At 43.0% G+C, this 20462-nt stretch overlaps 3 protein-coding genes across 16 annotated transcripts in view; 1 reads left to right on the forward strand and 2 right to left on the reverse strand.

Moving 5' to 3' along the window:
- Positions 1-7975, forward strand: part of tjp1b (tight junction protein 1b) — a 53174-nt gene extending 45199 nt beyond the window's left edge. For 10 of the 14 annotated variants that reach the window (XM_049724606.2, XM_049724608.2, XM_049724607.2 and 7 more), the window contains 8 exons: positions 234-1085; positions 1177-1268; positions 1487-1702; positions 1815-1951; positions 2079-2553; positions 2644-2861; positions 3196-3339; positions 4163-7975. In XM_049724606.2, coding sequence (XP_049580563.2) covers positions 234-1085; positions 1177-1268; positions 1487-1702; positions 1815-1951; positions 2079-2553; positions 2644-2861; positions 3196-3339; positions 4163-4257 — 2229 coding nt within the window. In that variant the 3' untranslated portion in view covers positions 4258-7975. The remainder of the gene's footprint in view (positions 1-233; positions 1086-1176; positions 1269-1486; positions 1703-1814; positions 1952-2078; positions 2554-2643; positions 2862-3195; positions 3340-4162) is intronic. The other 4 variants (XM_049724613.2, XM_049724621.2, XM_049724612.2 and 1 more) reach the window with 2 other exon arrangements.
- A 2361-nt stretch (positions 7976-10336) lies between these two features.
- Positions 10337-13818, reverse strand: LOC125971364 (long-chain fatty acid transport protein 2). Its single transcript, XM_049724626.2, has 10 exons — positions 13270-13818; positions 12498-12707; positions 12252-12410; positions 12049-12173; positions 11793-11987; positions 11634-11724; positions 11317-11515; positions 11086-11183; positions 10891-11021; positions 10337-10828 (listed from the first exon to the last, which is right to left on the reverse strand). The coding sequence occupies exons 1-10, from the start codon at positions 13733-13735 to the stop codon at positions 10652-10654; spliced, it is 1851 nt and encodes a 616-aa protein (XP_049580583.1). The 5' UTR covers positions 13736-13818; the 3' UTR covers positions 10337-10651.
- Positions 13819-15062: 1244 nt separating this feature from the next.
- On the reverse strand, positions 15063-20020 carry LOC125970533 (long-chain fatty acid transport protein 2). The gene is made up of 10 exons (XM_049722898.2): positions 19438-20020; positions 18281-18490; positions 18061-18216; positions 17795-17919; positions 17510-17704; positions 17349-17439; positions 17033-17231; positions 16748-16845; positions 15583-15713; positions 15063-15513 (listed from the first exon to the last, which is right to left on the reverse strand). The coding sequence occupies exons 1-10, from the start codon at positions 19892-19894 to the stop codon at positions 15337-15339; spliced, it is 1839 nt and encodes a 612-aa protein (XP_049578855.1). The 5' UTR covers positions 19895-20020; the 3' UTR covers positions 15063-15336.
- Positions 20021-20462: the final 442 nt, after the last annotated feature.

Below are 20462 nucleotides of genomic sequence, written 5' to 3' on the forward strand. Positions count from 1 at the left end.
CTTGTGTAACTTTGCACTTTGACAAATTTCTCTATGTAATTTGGAAAGTGTTACATACTGTATGCTCACTTCCATGAATTTCACTTTTATTCATCTGTTTTTTGTTTGTTTTTTTATTTGTTGGGGATTTCTTTCCCCAAAGTTCTGCCTTGAAACACGAAGATGGTTAAACGCGTAGGATCATCGCCATGGTTCTGTCCCCAGAACATTCATTTCATATTGTCTCTTCACAGATGTTCAAGAAAGACCTGTACAATCTGGAGGAACCTGTGCGAATGAACCATGGCCTGAAGCAGTCTCTGAGCTACACTCACCAGCTCCCGTACCAGGACAAGCAGCCATACCGGGAATACGAGCACCCGCCTTACGGTTACGACGGAGGCGGCTTCACAGAACCAAAGTCTCACAACACTGACTCTCACATGCACTACGACAACCGTGTGCCTCATTACAACGAACAGTGGTCGCCCTACGACCAGCAGACCTCACCCTCCCAGCCCCCAGCTTACCAGCCGGGCCACCAGCAACCCATCGCCTACGCCCCCCGCTCGCCGTACGAGGACGGGCCCGGGAGGGACTACAGCCCGCCACAACCGCGATACGAAGACACCCTTCCTGTGGGATACGATGGCAGAGCGCGCCACACTAAGTCTATTCGCTACGATGACCCGCCTCCACCGCCGCCCCCTGTTGGCTACGATGCACGCTCTCCCTATGAGGCAGAAGCTCACAGCTTTCCCATTAATTCGCCTCGTTCTCCAGAACCGCTAAAGCAGTACTACGGCGATTCTGGTTTAAGGCCCACCTACATTCCCGGTCCACACCGGGGCTTCAAGGCAGGGATGCACGAGCCTGTGATGAACTGCGAACCACCAATCCTCCCTCCTAAAACAGAGGTCGTCACATCCTCTTGTGAACCAGCAGTCACTCCTGGATCTAAACCCTTGCCACCCCTCCAACGGGAAGACCTGGAGGAAGACCCGGCCATGAAACCACAGTCGGTCCTCAACAGAGTAAAGATGTTTGAAAATAAACGCTCCGTTTCGATGGACAGGGCAAAGGAAGGAGACTCGTCAGTTCTCAGGGTACATTATAGCAATGTTAGCAGCATGTGCTGTTCTTTTCTCCCAAGAAGGAACAAACTTAGGCTAATTGTGTCCTCTGGTTCTCATTCAGCCAGCAGATGTTCCCAAACCTTCAAGTGCACCTGGTCCAGTGCTCAAGGCAAATTCGCTCAGCAACCTGGAGCAGGAAAGGTCTTCCTACAGGTACGTTGAGGTCATAAACAGCACCCTCTGGTGACAGCAAAGGTAGAGCAAGGACAAGGTTTTTTTTTTTTTTTTTTTTTTTTTTTTTTTTTTTATGCCTGCTGTCTGGCATTTGTTGTTTGAGCCCCATCTAGTGGCGGCAAGTAGTAAAGCAAATTCAAGGTGTTAAAGCAAATGTTCATAAAAATGGTGCCTTAAAACGCCGCCATAATTTTTAGGGCTCCTGAGCCACAGAGGCCTCACACCAAACCACTCGATGATGTAATGCGTACCAATCACTATGACCCGGACGAAGACGAGGAGTACTACAGGAAGCAGTTGTCCTACTTTGATCGTCGGAGCTTTGACAGCAAAGCCATGGGCCAACCCAATCCTGGCATCAGTCGCTTCCACGATGTGGCCAAACCAGCTCAACTGTCGTACCCGTACAACAGGTAGAAGCACATGCCTCCAAAAAGAAAAGAAACTTTCCTGTTCTTTTTTTTTTTTTTTTTTGTCCAACAGCATTTTTTTTTAATTCAATCTTCATGTGTTCACCCAAATTAGAGTGGAGTCTGTCGAGAAAGTGAGTCCAGGTGACAAACGATATGACCCCCTACCTCAGATAAGCCCCTCTTCTCAGTACGGACCCCCTGGCTCTGCCATCCCACCCAATACTCTGCCCAAGCTCATCCCAAGTGATGGTAAGATCTCAAATTACCCACTGGAACATGGACTAGTTGTACTTTAGCATTATTATGCAACAGCAATTGATGTTTCGAACTAATTGTGAATCTTTATTTTATATGTGATTGTTTCTATTTTGTCTAGTGAACTCCATAGCCGAGCCACTGAGCTCCCCCAAACCCGACTTGGCAGCCCTCAGACCTGTTAGCAGGGATGAACCCACGCCAATCGGCTATCTGCCCCCAAGGGCCCTTCCCGACAAGTCCCCGGTCAACGGCACGGAGACGGCTCCCGCAAAGACCGTCGGTACCGTCGGTGCTCCCGTTCCCACCGGTTACAACCGCTACGTCCCTAAGCCGTACACCAGCTCTGCGCGGCCGTTCGAGCGCAAGTTCGAGAGCCCCAAGTTCAACCACAACCTGCTGCCCAACGACACACAGGTGAAGACGGAGCTCCTCGGCAAGCCCGGCACGGTGAGCAACAGCGGGGGAAAGCTGCAGCTCTCCCCCCAGCCTCTGGATCACGACAGTGGTCTGGACACCTTCACTCGCACCATGGACAATAGGCCCAAATACCAGCACAATAACATCAACGCCATCCCCAAAGCCATTCCTGTAAGGTAAATTGTCACTCTGTCTCTTTCCACACTCATGGCGGCTTGTTGTGCACCAAACATTGCCCCGATTAATGACTCTGACCCCCGCGACAGCCCCGGCGCACTGGACGATGACGACGAGGATGAAGGGCACACGGTGGTGGCCACCGCCAGAGGCATCTTCAACTGCAACGGTGGGGTCCTAAGCTCCATTGAGACGGGCGTCAGCATCATCATCCCCCAGGGTGCCATCCCTGAGAACGTGGAGCAAGAGATCTACTTCAAGGTGTGCCGCGACAACAGCATCCTGCCCCCCCTCGACAAGGAGAAAGGTCAGTCTCACATGGAGCTCTCCGTTCCCAACGGGACGTATAGCTATGAATAAAGTCCTTTTGAGGCGCCATCAACCCACAATGCATTGCACTCCAGCTAGTTTGTATCATCTTAAGATGCTCGCAAAAGGTCAGGTGAGTGCATCCTTTACATTTCTGACACCACTGATGAAATGACAATTTGCTACAGTTGAATGTAGTCAGTGTATAGCTTGCATAACTGTAAATATACAGTCTCCTTAAAAGAAGTCAGCACACAGACATTACTGCAAACAACATGATTATTTGTTCTACCTTTCTGGGGTCTTAGTGTGGCTGCATGTCCCCCCTGCAGGAGAAACGCTGCTAAGTCCGCTGGTGATGTGCGGCCCTCACGGACTCAAGTTCCTGAAGCCGGTGGAACTGCGCTTACCTCACTGTGCGTCTATGACCCCTGATGGTTGGTCTTTTGCTCTAAAATCCTCCGACTCCTCGTCGGGTACGCTGTCCTCTCTCTCGCTCTCTCTCTCTGTGTAGGCTTAAAGGTTTGCATGGTTGTACAGGGGAGTTTTTTTTTCCCCCACCTTCTTTTCCATATTTCATTCCTTCACCATTGGGTATCATTATCCCTAAATTTCATGAAACAATCAATTCTGATTAAAAGATATATATGTATTTTTTTAGCATTTTTATGTAGCAGGGGAAGATTTTACTACCAATGTCTTCAATCCTTTTTCAAAGCAATTTCAAAAATTCAAGTCATTTTCACAGCGCAGGTGATTATTCTGCTCCATCAAGCATTCCTTGCTTCCTCAAGTTGAATCATAAAATACATTATGTCGCCCTCCCCCAGCTTGTAAATGTGTCATTGGCTAAAAGATGTTGCTCAATAAAGAGCTGAGAGTCAGTGTTCAGTCTTTAGCGTGTCTACGGCTCCCTTTCAACTCTTAACTGGTCAAGCAACTCTTTGACTAATAGAAGAGGAGGAGAAGAATATTTAAATCTTGTCATAGTTCTTGTTTTAGTTTTTTTGTTACTCAGAACACTAACTTGACATGCAACAACTCCAGAGTAGACCTTTTTCGAATTCATTTCATTGTTTAATTTCCCCAAATACATGCATAAAATGTGCTTTGTGCTGGGAAAGAACCTAACATCTCATTCAAATATGATGATGGATAAGTTTGACTTGCACATTCAGTCTTAACATGTGCTATTGAACATTTGTGGTTTTCTACCGTGGAAGCATAATTCAAAATGGCAATTAATTTGATGATTTTTCTTCATATATAAAATAAACATATGATGTGTATTGTGCGCAGGTGACCCTAAAAACTGGCAGAACAAATCTCTCCCCGGAGACCCAAACTACCTGGTGGGTGCAAACTGTGTTTCTGTGCTCATCGACCACTTCTGAAGAAGGCGACAGCTGGTCTGTTCTTGAATGTGAAAGAAGGTGGCAAGGTGATATGGGGGGGGTGGGGCACATGGTGAATCCACCACTCTCTCTTTGTTTACCTGCCTAACCCCTCCAAAAATGCGGAGAGTCCAGCATCGTCCAGCTGTTGTTGTTAGGGTCATTTTTTCCGGTGCTTTTGAGGCTTGCAAAAAAAAAAAAAAAAGAAAAGAAAAGGAACAATGGGACTGAAGTGAAAGTGCATGACAGTGCCACAGACTGAGTAATCTTATCTTGACTTTTTTTTGCTACTTTTGTAAAATGTCAGGGGTCTCACTTATCAGCGCTGCGTAAGCACAAAACAGGGCCTGAAAGATGCACATGCAACTTCCTGTGCAACATTTGTGAGATTTGACGAGATTGAAGATTGAGAAAAGAGATTTGACGGGTTGGAAGAATGCGTGTACGACTTTTTTTTCTTGGTAGCTTTCAAAGATGCTGCTCAAAAGGAAATCGGATAATCAAATTGCAGGCGGCCTTTGATAGATCGTTTCCACAAGCACTCAGCCACCGCTCCCAACTCGGAAGGAAGAAACAAAGGACTCTTTGAACCACCTTTATTTTTTTCCGGCTATAGTAGCAGCAACACTGGCTAGCAAACTTTTTGGGGTATTATTTGAACACTGCCCCATGTCCAACTCGTTTATAAACAATACCATTTCAGTCTTCCTTTTTTTTTCTCCCGTCGTCATGATTCACTCAGAAGTTGAAAGTGCTCAATTGTTCAATTTGATGTGGTGCTATTTGGTTGATTTTGGCAATGTAAAAGGCAAGACGCACTTGACTTAGGAAATGTTGGTAGACATGCACGGATGGGGTGATAGGTCAAACTTTTTTCTTGTCTAACGCTATTTCCAGCTTTTGTGCAAATTAACCCATTTCAAAAGAATCCTACGCACTCTTTGATAAGTGAGGCCCCAGATTAGTAAAAATAAGAAGATAAAAATTGGTTAAATAATGTCCTTTAATATTACTGAGCGTGTTTTTTGGCAAGGTGTAAAAAAAAAAAAAAAAATTCCCAAAGGGCAAAGTCGGCATACGTCAATCCGTTTTGTTTGCAATTGGTGTGACCGTCAAGATCCACAAAATACGCAGACGGAATCAAGGTTCACAGTTAGCATCAACGATGCCCTTTTGTTGTGAGCGGGCACTCTCTGTTGAATTGAAAAGTGATGTTTTTTTTGTAGCAAATCTTTTACCATAGATAGAATATAATGACTTGATTTGACAAACTCCTGCTGTCTAGAGATCTATGCATGTGCTATGACTCAGGTCCAGATGCCTGCTACCACTTCTACATATGAAAAGCCCATCCAACACTGCGAGCAGTGATGCCTTATCTGCATAGAAAATAAACACTTATACATATATATACACACACACATATATACATATAATATAGATTATATTATATATCCATATATATATATATATATACACATATATACTATATATACATATATAATATAAATTATATATTTTTTATATATGTATGTATGGGTGTGTGTGTATGTGTGTGTGTGTATATATATATATATACACACACCGACCGTAATTTTCGGACTAAAAGTCGCTCCGGAATATAGGTCGCATTAGCCATAAAATGCACAATAACGTGAAAAAAAACATAAGTCGCTCCGGAGTATAAGTTGCATTTTGGGGGGAAATGTATTCGACAAAATCCAACACCAAGAACAGACATGAACGAGCAACAACAGGCTAAACGATAGATATGCTAACGTGACATAAACACAAACGAAGACCTGAGAACGGGCCTGACGTAACATTCAGAGTTATAAAAAAAAAAAAACGATTACATAAATAACACGTTTATAAAACCATCTGTGTCACTCCAATTCATTAAATCCATCGATCGTCCTTTGTCAACAAGCTTGCACTTCAAAATATTCCACAGGCCCATATAACGATATATAAATTAGATATCACATAACTATTATATAAGCAATAATATTATCAAACCATCTGTGCACTCTAAATCATTAAATCCATCGATCAAATTCCTCGTCCTTTGTCAACAACGGCGCGCGTGCGCCCTGACGTCAGCCTCGTCGTTATTCCACAGATCTAGTATATAACTATATTGTAGCGTTAACAAAGTACAAGGAAAGACGTGGGTTTGGTAAACGGCTCTTTAACAAAACAAACTTCCAGGCGTGTGGCGGCGTGGATTTCCAGCCACGGAGGTGGAAGAGAGATCCATAGAATAGTACCGGGCGTGCTTAAAAGCCATGACCGAGCCCCATCCACCGTCCCGGGACAGCCACCTGGCCGAGCGCCGGCCCCCGACTTCTATCCACGGAGGTGAAAGAGAGCTCCGTAGAGTAGGACCAGGCGTGTGTAGAAGCCATAATCGTTTTTCAAACCTTCTGTGTCACCCCAAATCCTTAAATCCTTCAAACGCTTCGTCCTCCGTGTCACTTAGAAACAAAGCCGCTAATGATGCCGGTAGTACGTGGGGCCCTTCGTCATCTTCGTCATCCCGTGATCAATCTTTGTCCTTTTTGTAAACAAAATGGCTGCTGACGTGCTGCTGACGTCACTTGAAATTCAAATACAGTAATCCCTTGCTACATCACGGTTCGTTTATCGCGGGGGAAATTTTTGAAAAAAATTCACATATAAATCGCTCCACATTATAAGCCACCCCCCCACCCAAACTATGAAAAAAAACCGCGACTTATAGTCCGAAAATTACGGTGTGTATGTGTGTGTGTGTGTGTGTGTGTGTGTGTGTGTGTGTGTGTGTGTGTGTGTGTGTGTGTGTGTGTGTGTGTGTGTGTGTGTGTGTGTGTATATATATATAAAACATACACACACATATAAGAGAGAGCAATCCACATTGCATCCAACCTGATGCTCCGGTCACCGTCGACACAAAGTTGTCTCTGCTTTTTTTTTTTTGCTCTCTCCGAAACTGAACTTTGATTCTAGCACACGTAAAGAATTGATGCCGATTAAAACGAAAGGTCTGCTTTTTTTTCCTGCTATGCATACGAAGCGTGACGAGCTGCAGAAATGGACGTTGTGGCTGTACATAGCGCTAGCATATGGCCTTGGTTCTCTGTAAATTAACTTTTGTACATCTTTATTGTTTTGTATAAAAGAGAAAATGTTTGTTTAAAAAAAAAAAGAGAGAGGAAAAGAGAGTGAAGAAGTTACTCTGGTCATGTTTGTATTCCGGTTAAAACCCCTGAGCCTTGGAACTGACGTTAGCAGTAATAAGTCCAACTTTTCTACTTACTGCATAAGTACACGACATAAGGCATTTTTAACTGTATGAGAAGTTTTTATTCTTATTTACAAAACAAAAATAGACAAATGCTTGATTTAAATGGTTTTAAAAGATGCGCTCAAAGTGGGTTAGGGGAACGACAACTGGTCCCTTCCTTTATTTGTGATACTGGATGCTTTAGTGTGTGCCCTGAAATGTATTTTTGTACTAATAGACGATTTATTATGGCACATTACTACTATTTTCTTTTGATATGATAACACTTCAGTGCTTCAATGCCACAGTAGTTTAATTCTCCATGCGATGAGCATTCTTTTTATTTATTTGGATTGTTTTTGTTTAAAACGTTCTCTCCCAACATTCTTTTTATTTTTTTTTTTAAACGTATACCACTGTATTAATAAAGAAATTCATTTTTGAAGTAAAGTATTCTGTGGGGTCTTATTTAAATTTATGTATTTATCTTATCAATTGCTTATTTTGTTATTTGCATTTCAAACTGGAAAATGGAGCCAACTAGTTGGCGTTAATAAAAAATTCAATAATGTCCTTTTCATTGATTAAAACGAGTCATTGAATTTAGTACACTTAAAATAAGCATTTAGTATATGGTGTTGCTTTATAATTGCAGGATTGCTCTAATTTCACTAGAAATTTATTTTTAATAGTATATATTATGAGTACAAAGTCAGAATATTATGGGATTTTGTCACACCTCGTCCCCGTCCCCGGTTGCTTTATTATGTCTGTTACCGTGGTTTCTGTTCGCGTTGCCCCTCCCCTCCTGTGTTACCTCAATCAATGTAACCACAGTCACCTGCCTCTTGTTACCTGTCTTGTATTTAAGTCATTTGATGTCGTCGCGTCTCCTTGTTTCTTGGTTCCTGTCTGTCAGTTATGTTTCGGTTGGCCAGTCTGTCGGTCGGTCAGTTAAGTCAGTAAGTAAGTCAGTACACTGACTTAAGTCAGTACACTCTGTCTGTCCCAGTCTGTCGGTTGGTCAGTAAGTCAGCAGTGTACTGACTTACTGACCGACCGACAGACTGGCCAACCGAAACAGAACTGACAGACACGAACCAAGAAACAAGGAGCCGAGACGACATCAAACGACTTAAACGACTTCAAACAATTAAAAAGGAAACATTGGGGAATTAAGTTATGTCAGTTTGCCGGTTCTGTTAGTTTGTTCCCCTTATCCTCTCTTCCAACTATCTTTTCCCTTCAATAAACCCTGGTCCAAGCTGCATTTGGTCGCCCAGCTCCAATCACTTCATGACAGATTTTCACCATGATTTACAAAAAAAATATTAATTTTTATAACTCATTTGGTTAACTACCGTATTTGCCGGTGTATTAGTCGACCTTTTTCAATCCAAAATTGACCGAAAAAAATCTACCTCGACTTATACACCGAGTCATAAAATTTAACTTCGTATTCATCGCTTCAAATGTGATGGTAACCAAGGCCGTTTCTCGAGAAACTGAATCATTATAAAGCGTTCATCGCATTAACACGCATCCTCAGCAACAATTTCAAATATTCTCACCTCATCGAAAGCCAGGCAGCGACGATGACTGCTAGGGGAAAGTACTGGGTATTGAGGGAATGTGCGAGTCATCGCGCGTCAAGCAACGACAATAACTACCGGTACGTAAACATTCAATCGCCATGTCTAAATGAATGTCGTTGGCACTTAGAAAATATTCGCCAAACTTGGCCAGACTTCCAGAGGAAGAGGCCGAATTTTCACTTGTTCTGGCCGACCGGAAGAACCAGCCGAGGCGGACATTTTACGGCGGTTGAGTCGTTGGCACTTAGAAAATATTCGCCAAACTTGGCCGGACTTCCAGGGGAAGAGGCCGAATTTTCACTTGTGGTGGCCGACACGGGGAACCAGCCGAGGCGGACACTTTACGGCGGTTGAGTCGTTGGCACTTAGAAAATATTCGCCAAACTTGGCCGGACTTCCAGGGGAAGAGGCCGAATTTTCACTTGTGGTGGCCGACATGGGGAACCAGCCGGGGCGGACTTTTTATGGCGCAAGAGCCGTTGGCACTTAGAAAATATTCGCCAAACGCTCTCAGGATAGAGAAGACCAAGAAGATGCCCTTTATGACGACAAACTAAACGAAAACGAATGGAACGAGCTTTTCGGAAATAGCGACGATGAAGACGAATTTTGAACTCTATGTACCGGCAATCACTTTATAATTATAATTTGTTGTTTCTTAACTAAAAATAAACCAGTTTCTAAGAGTGTTCATTGTTGTTAGTCTCTCTCGGCGCGTAATATCAAAGGGTCATAAAGTAAATAATATTTAAAATGGCGTATAGATCGCTCGCTACAAACTCGCGAATTTGAACACATTTCGTCAATAAATTTCGCATATTTCTGATTGAATTTTGAAGTTTAATATAATGCAACAATTGAGCTCGACTTATACAAAGGATATATCATAAAATCGTAAATTTACGTCGAATTTTAGGGGGTCGACTTATACACCGAGTCGACTTATACACCGGCAAATACGTTAATTACAAACGAAATCACAAATCTTTGTATTCTAAAACTATTTCCCTTCATAACATTTTACCTCACCTACTAATGACCAGGCCTTTCAGTCCTTTTTTAAAAAAAAATACAGAAAAACAAATATTTACTCATCAAAACTAACTAAATAATCCTCCACTCTTTCATTATCTGTGATATGAATTGTAACCCATAAAGCAGATAATGCAAATCATAATATCCGTTCAAAGGTGCATCACTGAAAACTCCCTTCAGATAGGAGAAACTTCACTACAAAGTTTATTATCCAAAGTTCAAGCATGTTAATGTACACACACAACTTCATTCTGACACAAGAGCATTGTGGATAAATTATTTCAGTGTCATGTTTGAAATGCTACAGTTGATTTCATCCATCATGAAGGATGAATTCTTATTAGTGGCAGAGCACTGCCGTGTACCATCTTTTCTGTGGCTATCAGGGTTGGATCTATCATAAATAGTCTTGTGGTGCATCCCTGAGATAAATTGTTTGAAGCAGCAAACGTGCCTGTAAACAAAATGTCTTTACACTTAAGCTTCAACACTTTTGTCAGAGTTTAATAAGGCCTCTGGTTATGGCGCTGTACACCTCCGTGGTCATGGGAGCGAAGGTCTTTTTGGCCGCGTTGAAGTAATATAATGGATCACTGATGAGGGCGGGGTTGAAGCCTTCTTCCACCAGCTTGACTTTCTTCAGTTTAAATGTGCCCGTCATCTCCAAGGAAGGCTGAATTACATGTTTTGGGATTATAAGCACAATATATGTACACATGCAGAAGGAAGCCTCACCTGGACCCTGATGAATCGCGGGCAGGCGTAGACCGGCAGGTAGTTGACGGCCTGCCTGTAGGTGTCGGCGCAGTCAAAGTCTTCTCCTTCTTTCAACGTGATCGCCGCCATGCCTGCTCGCCCCTCATTCCCTATCACGGCCAAAGCGTTAATGCCGTCTCGTCTCACATACGGCACAAGTCGTTTATGCCTTACCGTTCACCTTAACACCGTAAACGTTGGCCTCTAAAATGCAAGGCGCCAAGGTGAGGACATCTGCTACCTCCGACGTGGCCACATTCTCGCCCTTCCATCTGTTCAGAAGAAAATGAGTTTCACCTAATTTCAAACCCTATTCCTAAATTGAAACCCTAATTTAAGACCCAAACCTAATTTTAAAAACCCTACTTTCAAATATTAAAGTCATATCGTCACTTCACGACTTACCTGAAAGTGTCACCAACACGATCCTGAAAGTAGACAAAGTTGTCCTTGTCAAAGCGAAGCAAATCTCCCGTGTTGAAGTACAAGTCGCCTTTTTTCAACACGTCGCGGAGCCTCTTCTTCTCCGTCTGCTGCTCGTTGCCCGCGTAGCCCACAAAGGGCGACCTCTGCGTCACCTTCCCCACCAGAAGGCCCGTCTCACCTGACAGACAGCCATGATGCACAAAAGACTACACCCTTTTGAAATGTTCATTCCTGTCTTCGTAATCGCAAACATTTTTTAACATGACGTTTTGGTTTTTTAAGTGTGTTCAGCTCACCTGTGGCCGCCTCAACGCAAAGACCCTGAGCGTTTCGGATAGGCTCCTCCTTCTCGATGTCAAACTTGATCAACAAGTACGGGAAAATTAACTGGCGGGAGAAGTTTACGGAGTGAGATATAAACCAACAAGCAGGGAATGATGAAAAATTTCACCTACCCTGTGGAAAAAGTTCATCCGTCCCACAGCACCGACCTTAGAGGTGTAGTTAATAAATCCGATGTTTCCCTCTGTAGCCGCGTACAGCTCCTTTACTTTTATGTCACCGAAGCGCTTGAGAAACTCGGACCAGACGTCAGCGCGGACTCCGTTGCCCAGGGCGATCCGTACTTTGTGGTCCTTCTCATTATCCTTCTGCAGAGGGGAACAACATCAGGGAATTGGGATCATCTTGAGGGAGGAGATCGTATCTGACCTTGGGCGTGTTGCAAAGGTAGCGCATGGTCTCGCCGATGTACTGGATCACGGTCACATTGTGCTCCCTGCAGTCGTCCCAGAACTGAGACGCGGAGAACTTCCTCTTCAGCACGACCGATATACCTGCAGCAATAGTCACTATATGTCAGTATGGACATTGTTCGCATAGCTTTTGTTCAAATCGAAAAGGTCATGACCTACCTCTCTCAATGCAGCCCCCTAACCCAATGAGGAAGCCTGAGCTGTGGTAGAGCGGCAGGTTGATGTAGAAGACGTCGTTTCTTGTGACGCCGCACAGCGACTGGAGGAAGGATGCGGCCCACATCCTCTCGTGGGTGATGATCGCTGCTTTAGGCAAACCTATTAGGGACAAAAGTATTTTTTTCTGTCATATAAAATTCTCAAACACACTCAAAGGAGTTGTGGATGTTTTTGTCCCGTTCATACCAGTGGTTCCAGACGTGTAGATGTATATAGCAGTGCTCCTGACGGTAACGTTGGCTCGGAGGTCTTTGGGCATAGGTTGGTCCGAGGCCTTGGAGATCTTGTCAGCCAAGAAATTGACACCCTGCAACTTGAATGTTTTTGATAGGAAGTACACATTGACCCCTCGCTCCCTCAACGCTGGCAAAACTTCCTCCACGGCCTCCTGCAGCTCTGCAAACACATATACATATTCTTGTTATTACTTGACTTTTCAGAAAGGAAAAATTTCTTCTGGCAAAAAATAAAATGAAAATAAAATAAAACATGATTACTAATAACTTTTTTAATTTGCATATATTTTATATATAATTATTTCATTATTTAATGTGAATAATGCACCTTAATAGTAAACATTTAAGGTTTCATGCCGGTAGAATTCAGATAAAAGCATATAAATTCAATATGAAACATTTTTGTCAGACATTTTTTTCCAGCTCAACTTTTTCTTATCCAAGATAGAAGGAAAGGTGTGCACGTGACCTTTAAACAGGATGGCCATAGTTCGAATGCCCAACCTCAGAACTTTGAGGTAGGTGGTGCTCACCACATCAACCTGCTGCAAAATTATCATTCAATCATCAGCCACAATTATTACCATTTTTTTAAAAACGATTTTTACTTTGATTCTCCTCATTTTATGAATGGTTTTGCCCGTCATTCTGTTTTAAAATTCAAAAGTGGCCCTTGAACATGAGTCTGCCCAACTATGGCAGACGCACGTCACGCATCTCACCTGCCGACGTCACCAACACTTTTGCGCCGCAGCAGGAGAAGCAGTGCAGCAGAGACTTGGATCGGATGTTAAAGTTAAGCAGAGCAACCGGACAACCCAGTTTAGCGAGTCCCAGCCAGGTCCACACGAGGTTGGGCTCGTTGCCCAGAAAGAGGGCCACCGCGTCCCCCTCCCGTAGGCGCGCCTCCTGCTTCAGCACCCGGGCAAGCCGGTTGCTGCGCCGGTCCACCTCGCCGTAGGAGAAGCACTCGCCCTCAAAGTGCAAGAATGTCTTGTCCGGGTGTCTCCGGACCGCTGCAAGGAATCCGTCCAAGACGCCATAGAATGGTTTGCTCCGTTTGTACTTGATCAGCCTGATGGCGAGCAGGAGACTCCGGAGGATGTAGACGCAGTCGTCCAGCCAGTAGGGGAAGCGTGTCCTGAGGATGAGCAGAAAGCCACCCACGACCGACAGCCAGATGAACATCTCGAACCGAAGGAGCTGACGAAGAACTGCAGCTCCGATCACAACAAGCCGCACCGTATGAGTGCGCGTGGTGCATTTGTGGCAAAGTTCAGCCGCGACACTTGACCCCTCCTACTTTCTGCGTGTTTTCAAGTTGCCACATCTCTTCCCACGCCCAGTCGAGAAGACACTGCGCGCGTTTTTCTGCCCTCGCATTCGCATTCTCCATCATCATATTGACCCATCACGATCAACAAATCAAATTAATTTAAAAATGATGAACTGTGACACAAATGAGATGACATTATGTGACGAATTATTTAGAATGAATGAATGAATGAATGAATGAATGAATGAATGAATGAATGAATGAATGAATGAACAAACAAATAAGTTTGAATTTCAATAACAATGTAGTGATGTGGTGGGAAAAATTCACTACAAGCTCTCTTCTACTTCTACAGCAGTTTGACAATAACAGGTTTTTGGAGGTAACTTGTTTTAAAATAATAGTATTGTAGTGTAGCAGGAAGTTCGCATAAATCTCCATGAGGGGGAGGAATGTCAAGCATGAAACTGAGCCTTATTTGTCTGATGATAGATGGCGTGAGACAGGGAGTGGGGGGGGGGGGCGCAAATGCACAAAAACACGCGCACACACACACGCACACTAAACATCTAGTTGGAACTCTAATATACTGAAGTGAATTTTGAACTTTATGCGTATCTGTATGTTGCACTAGATGATCCACTTGTAGCAGTAAGACTATCAAACTATTTTCGCTGTACAGAGAAGCTTTAGTTTCAGTAATGTATAAGTACTTAGTAGAAGATAGAAGGGCCAGTTGTCCGTGACCAGGGAGAATTCAGTTGCAGCAATGTGTGCAATCCTATAATAAGGTAAAGTGGCTGTTGTCGTCCATCACCAACAGCGCTGGTCAAGATCTCCTTTTTAGGACTGAAGTAAACTAGTAGATTGAAAACTACAGCTGTTACCCAAAGCCGGGACATCAGCTTCTTGTCAGGTATAAAAGCTACGGGCCTGACAAGAGGGGGGGCTCGTTCCAGGGGGGGCTCGCTCTAGCGCGGGCTCGCTCGCTCTCGCTCGCTCTCTCTCTTGGGCTTTTTACATCCATGCCTGGGCCCACTCAACTTTTTGGAAAGACTTCACTCTGACATCGGTTGAATAAAATCTTTTCCCAATCAGCCGTGGGTCTCTGAAGTGCTCATTCGTCGGGAAACAGCCACCGATCACCGAGTGTTTTTTGGAGACCAACGAAGCAGCAAAAACCATATACCACAATACCATAACACTTAATCCCGGTTAAAGATTCACCCCGAACAACAATTACAACTTTCACTTTTAATTCTGAAATTGCACCTGTTTGCAGCTATGAAAAAAGTCAGGCAACAACAGTGTTTGTGGGCCATCCCAACACAGCTACAAAACATGTATTATGAAAATTAATTTCTATAACAATTAGCACCAAAATCCTTTTTTCAAACTTAACAGTGAATAGTTTAGCAAATAGTCACAAGTATCATATACATTCACTAACACAGACATCAAATTCATTACAAAATAGATTTCTTTTTTTATGGATCAAGTATATAAAAATATGTTAGATTTTGATCTTGCCTGATAATATTGCATTGACTATATCCATTGTAAGTGGGACATATTTCTTGTCCTTGTCATCCAAGAAATAGAGTGGATCATTGATAGCAGAGGGGTCAAAGCCTTCCCTAACCAACCTGGTCTTCATAAGCTTGAATGTTCCCGTGACATCTAAGGAGCTCTGCCATTAAAGTGGAATTTAATATTATTTGCAAATACAACTCATTTGGTAACAAGATGCTTTGAGTACCTGAATCCTTATAAAACGTGGCCTGGCGTAGGTCGGCAGGAAGCTTTCAAGATGCTTGAAGATGCCTTCAGAATCCAACGTACATCCGTCTCGTAGAACTACGGCCGCCATGCCTACTCTGCCCTCGTTGCCTTTGAGCAGAAAAAAAAAAGATATTTATTTGCCAAGTATTCCCTTTGTCACCACACAAACTACTTTGGAATTGTTTGGGAGATTGTTAGATTATTTGTGGAGTTACAAGCAGAGTTCCATCACTGACCCACAATACATGAGCGATCGTGTTCCTGCGTTGTTTGTGTATCAGGTGTGTGGTGCCATTGTACAGTAACCGCTTTACTCTCCATCTGACTCAGGTTTCCTTTGACATGGGTGAACTTTACATTGCACATAAAATGAGTCACAGTTCAGGTGGAGAAAGAAAACAAACATTGCAGGTGACACTGTTCTAAAACGCCCCTAGGAACCTCGCTGAAATGACCCAGTTCATTCCTCTTGGGCCTTCACTGCAGATTCAGGTGAAAGTTTAGGACTCAAACATTGAAAGAGTTCCAGACACGGGCACACAAGCGTGGCTATGTTAAGTGCCTCAGATGTGTGCGGTTGTTTCCAGAACAGGTTAGTGGCAGGACAGGTTTATCCATGTGAAGCGCATTGCTTTTATTTGGAATCGTAGCTTCCTGCTGTGAGTCACAGTGAAGACGCAGAAAAAAAATGTGTTCAGAAATACATGATGAAAATAGCTACAGGGTCATTTTGACAACAACGGTGACATGTTTTTTTTTCTTAAGCATTCTGACACATCCAAATATAAACAAACACTCAATTAGTTGCTGTTTGTGCCAGACTAATAAAGCTTGCTGATTGCAAAGCACACCACGCGATCGTATTGACCCTGTTAACACGCTCACCAAGAGGTGGTGCAATTCCAGACAACTCCACAAGAGAGCGCAAATGCCAGCCACAAAAACCAATGACTGCTGCCGCCCAGCAATTATAAAAAGCCAACAATCAAGACATTCATTATACCTTTTTGGAGAGCATAGGAGAGAGTTTTACTGTATCACTCATTTTTATCAGGTTGTAAAAGAAAGAAAGATTGTATTCATTATTGTCTAGTTATGAGACCCACGTTACATGGTTGTGAGTGGTGCACATATACACATACCTGGCACTTCCACACCATACACGGTGGCCTCATTGATGCAGTCAGCCTGAGTGATGACATCAGCCACTTCATTAGTGGACACGTTCTCTCCCTTCCACCTGTTTAAACACACACACACACACACACACACACACACACACACACACACACACACACACACACACACACACACACACACACACACACACACACACACACACACACACACACAGACACACACACACACACACACACACACACGTCATACTCAGCTCAAAGGAAGAAAATAAAAAAGAAGAACCTCACCTGAAAGTGTCGCCGATGCGGTCTTGAAAGTAAATGAAGCCGTCTTTGTCAAAGAGCATCAAGTCGCCGGTGTTAAAGTAGACGTCGCCTTTCTTTAAGATGTCGTGCAGCTTCTTCTTCTCGGTCTGCTGCAGGTCTCTTGCGTAGCCCAAGAATGGCGTGTTTGCAGATATCTTAGACACCAGAAGGCCAGGCTCACCTAGTCCAAAAAAAAAAAAAAAGTATTGATAAATAATACATTTATACAATCAAAAGGAAATGGGTTTCTCTAACCACCAGAGTCAATTTTCTGGTAATTGCTGTGGGAGTGACCCACCTTCAGGAACCTGGATGCAGAGACCCGATGAATCCCTCAGAGGTTGCTCCTCTTCCACATCATATTTGATCAGTGCAAAGGGATAACGCCACTGCAAGACAAACGATAGAGCTGATTGATTAAGAGCTAAAGAAAAAGCGCCAAATGAAGTTCAGACTTACTCGAAACAAGAAGTTGGCTCGTCCCACAGCGCCGATCTTTCCGCAGTAATTCATGAAAATAATGTTACCCTCCGTTGCTCCGTAAAGCTCCAGGATTCGAATGTTTCCAAAACGGTTTAAAAAATCTCTCCAAACGTTGGCCCGGATGCCATTGCCGATCGCTAGTCTTACATTGTGCATTCGGTCGTTGGGTTTCTATCGGGAGAATAAAGAAATATTGTGCCTTGGTTAATTCATATATTTCTCATATTTAAACTTAAGTGAGAGATAAAATCTGATGCCTACTTTTGGTGTGTTACATAGAAATCGCATAACTTCGCCAATATACTGTATGGCAGTCACGTTGTATTTCCTGCAGTCATCCCAGAACTGAGATGAAGAGAATTTACTCTTTAGCGCAACTGTGATACCTGAATACAAAAGAACACATTCAACTAAGTACAATAACACTAGTGAATATTGTGACAAGATTGTTTGACTGCATTTAATAACCCCTCAAGGCCCAAGTGTCACTCCTGTGATTGACCAGTGAATGAATAGGTGGCATATACCTAATTCAATGGCACCCGCGAATCCAACAAGTCCTGATGTGTGGTAGAGAGGGAGGCTGATATATAGCACATCATCTGATTTCAAGTTGCATGAGCTCAGAATCATAGCCATGCGCCACAGTTTGTTGTGAGTTAGCACAGCTGCCTTAGGAAGACCTGTTCAAAAGAAGAGGGAAGTGAAGAAGCCATTTTGCAAAGTCAACAATCCAGTGTGGCTCACCTGTCGTCCCTGATGTATACACATAGAAGGCAGGACTGTGCATGTTCAAATGTGATCTTAAATCTTTGGCGAGGGGTTCACAGGACATATTTGTCATCTTGTCTACGAAGCCGTGCATATCTGAATTTGTTTGTGTGTTCCCCATGAAGAACACCTTCACCTGTTGCTCCAGAAGCTCTGGGAGAACCTCCATCACGGCAGCCTGCAAGTCTGAACACAAGTATTCAAGTTTTTCCCTAAATCTATTGGGGCCTATTTCAAATTTTGTCACCCATTGTCCGATTACATAACGCATCCTGTTTGTTTGAAATACTCAGCATTTAAGGTTACTCATTTCTATAGGGGGAGCAAAGCACAAAACTTCCAAGTAAGAACCTTGGTTTTGTTTTGCACAATGTTATTTGTTAAAGATTGCCCAAAAACTATTGATTTGTGGCCTGTAAGAGTGCTGAACATGGACAGCTTTCCATGTTCCAGTTAATTTGATTATGAAATCAGACAACCAGAAAGTCCTGATGATTGGAAGGAAACATGGTACTATTTACCTAATTATGAACCTTTGCCGGGTGATGGCGTATTCTTACGCAAACACATTTATTTGCGCAGCAGCCGTAACCTCACAACAGTAAACATCTGTGGAACTATTTACAGATGTATGAATTTACAGTATGCAAATATTAGCACTTAAATGGGATTAAGGAATTATCTTAATATTCGTAACGACAGACAGGAGGTTATTTGAATACGACAAACTCATTTGTGGTTAAATTGGAAAGCATTGGTTTTACCCCACTGGTTAAAAACTTGAATGCTGAAATTTGCAATGACAGTGATTTTCTGTAAAAGTAAAAATAAACACAACAAATAAATATAATAAACATAAATATGGAAATAAACACAATATAGGTAAATACTATTAAATATCCTTATATATATTTCAATTTATTATGTCAAAAATAGTTTTATATGATTGTTTTTCTTACCACTTATTTTTTTGCTTTTTTTTCAAATTTATTTTAATCTTAATTTCAATTTGATCTAGCCCAGGAAGAAGGGGATTTTTTCTTGATTTTTTCATTATTCCAAATTATTAACAATTCCATCGTGGAGCGCTTGTCCTATCGCACAATGTGGATTTTTCTCGGTAGACACTTCACCTTGAGCCACCAGCAGAACTTGAGCGCCGCTGCATTTGAAGCAATACAGCAGAGACTTCGACCTGATGTTGGTGTTGAGGAGCGCCACCGAACATCCGAGCTTGAACAGAGCCAACCAGAGCCACACGAACATGGGCTCATTGGCCACGAACAAAGTCACCGTGTCGCCTGGCTTAACTTGACCACTTTGCAGCAACAACCTGGCGGCCTGGGTGCTGAGTCGGTCGGCCTCCTGGTACGTGAACGTCTCATCTTTGAAGAGGAGGAGCGGCTTGTGCGGATGCTTTTTCGCTCGCTCCAAAAAACGGTCCACGATGGTGTAGTTGGTCTGGGTGTAGTGCAAAACTTTGCGTCGTAATCGCAGATTTGTCACGACAAATTTGACATCCTGGAAGAAGTAAGGGAAGCGAAAAAACAGGCCAACTGCAAAGGCTGCGAGGACCAACCACAAGAGCATTTTTTCTTCGTCTGTGCAGCACAATCTGCATTTAGACTTAGTAAAAAAAAAAAAAATTGCACAATCGGCAGCATATCGTGGGCAGGGTCGCTCCAGAGATGTGGGTGGAGGAAAGTCAAGCCCACAACAGCGCTCAGATTTCACAGGAATCCACCAAGTCAATGATCGCCAGCCAGTAAATTACCTGTCATGTGACATTTTTTCCACAACGTGATGGTGCAGTTTAAAACTTTTGCCCTTGTCTGCTTTTTTACCTACTGCCCGCTCCACTATTCAGTAAGGTGATTCGGAACTTTTATTTTATCTTAAAACATACTTAACTAAACGCTGCAATATGATTGGCTTCTGCATCCGCGTAAAATACGCCTACTGTATTGTATCTGTCTTTCAGAATCCAAACCATTTTGATTATTTTGTACAAATATGGGGACAAGCGGTATAGAAGATGGATGATATATATATATATTATATATATATATATTGTCATCTCTTAGATTTTGATTATCAACTACAAATGCATCTTCCTAGCTTTCCTGTTTTATCTCCCCCCCATACATTATTAGGCACT

Source organism: Syngnathus scovelli, chromosome 6, assembly GCF_024217435.2.
Source record: "Syngnathus scovelli strain Florida chromosome 6, RoL_Ssco_1.2, whole genome shotgun sequence".
NCBI lineage: Eukaryota > Metazoa > Chordata > Actinopteri > Syngnathiformes > Syngnathidae > Syngnathus > Syngnathus scovelli.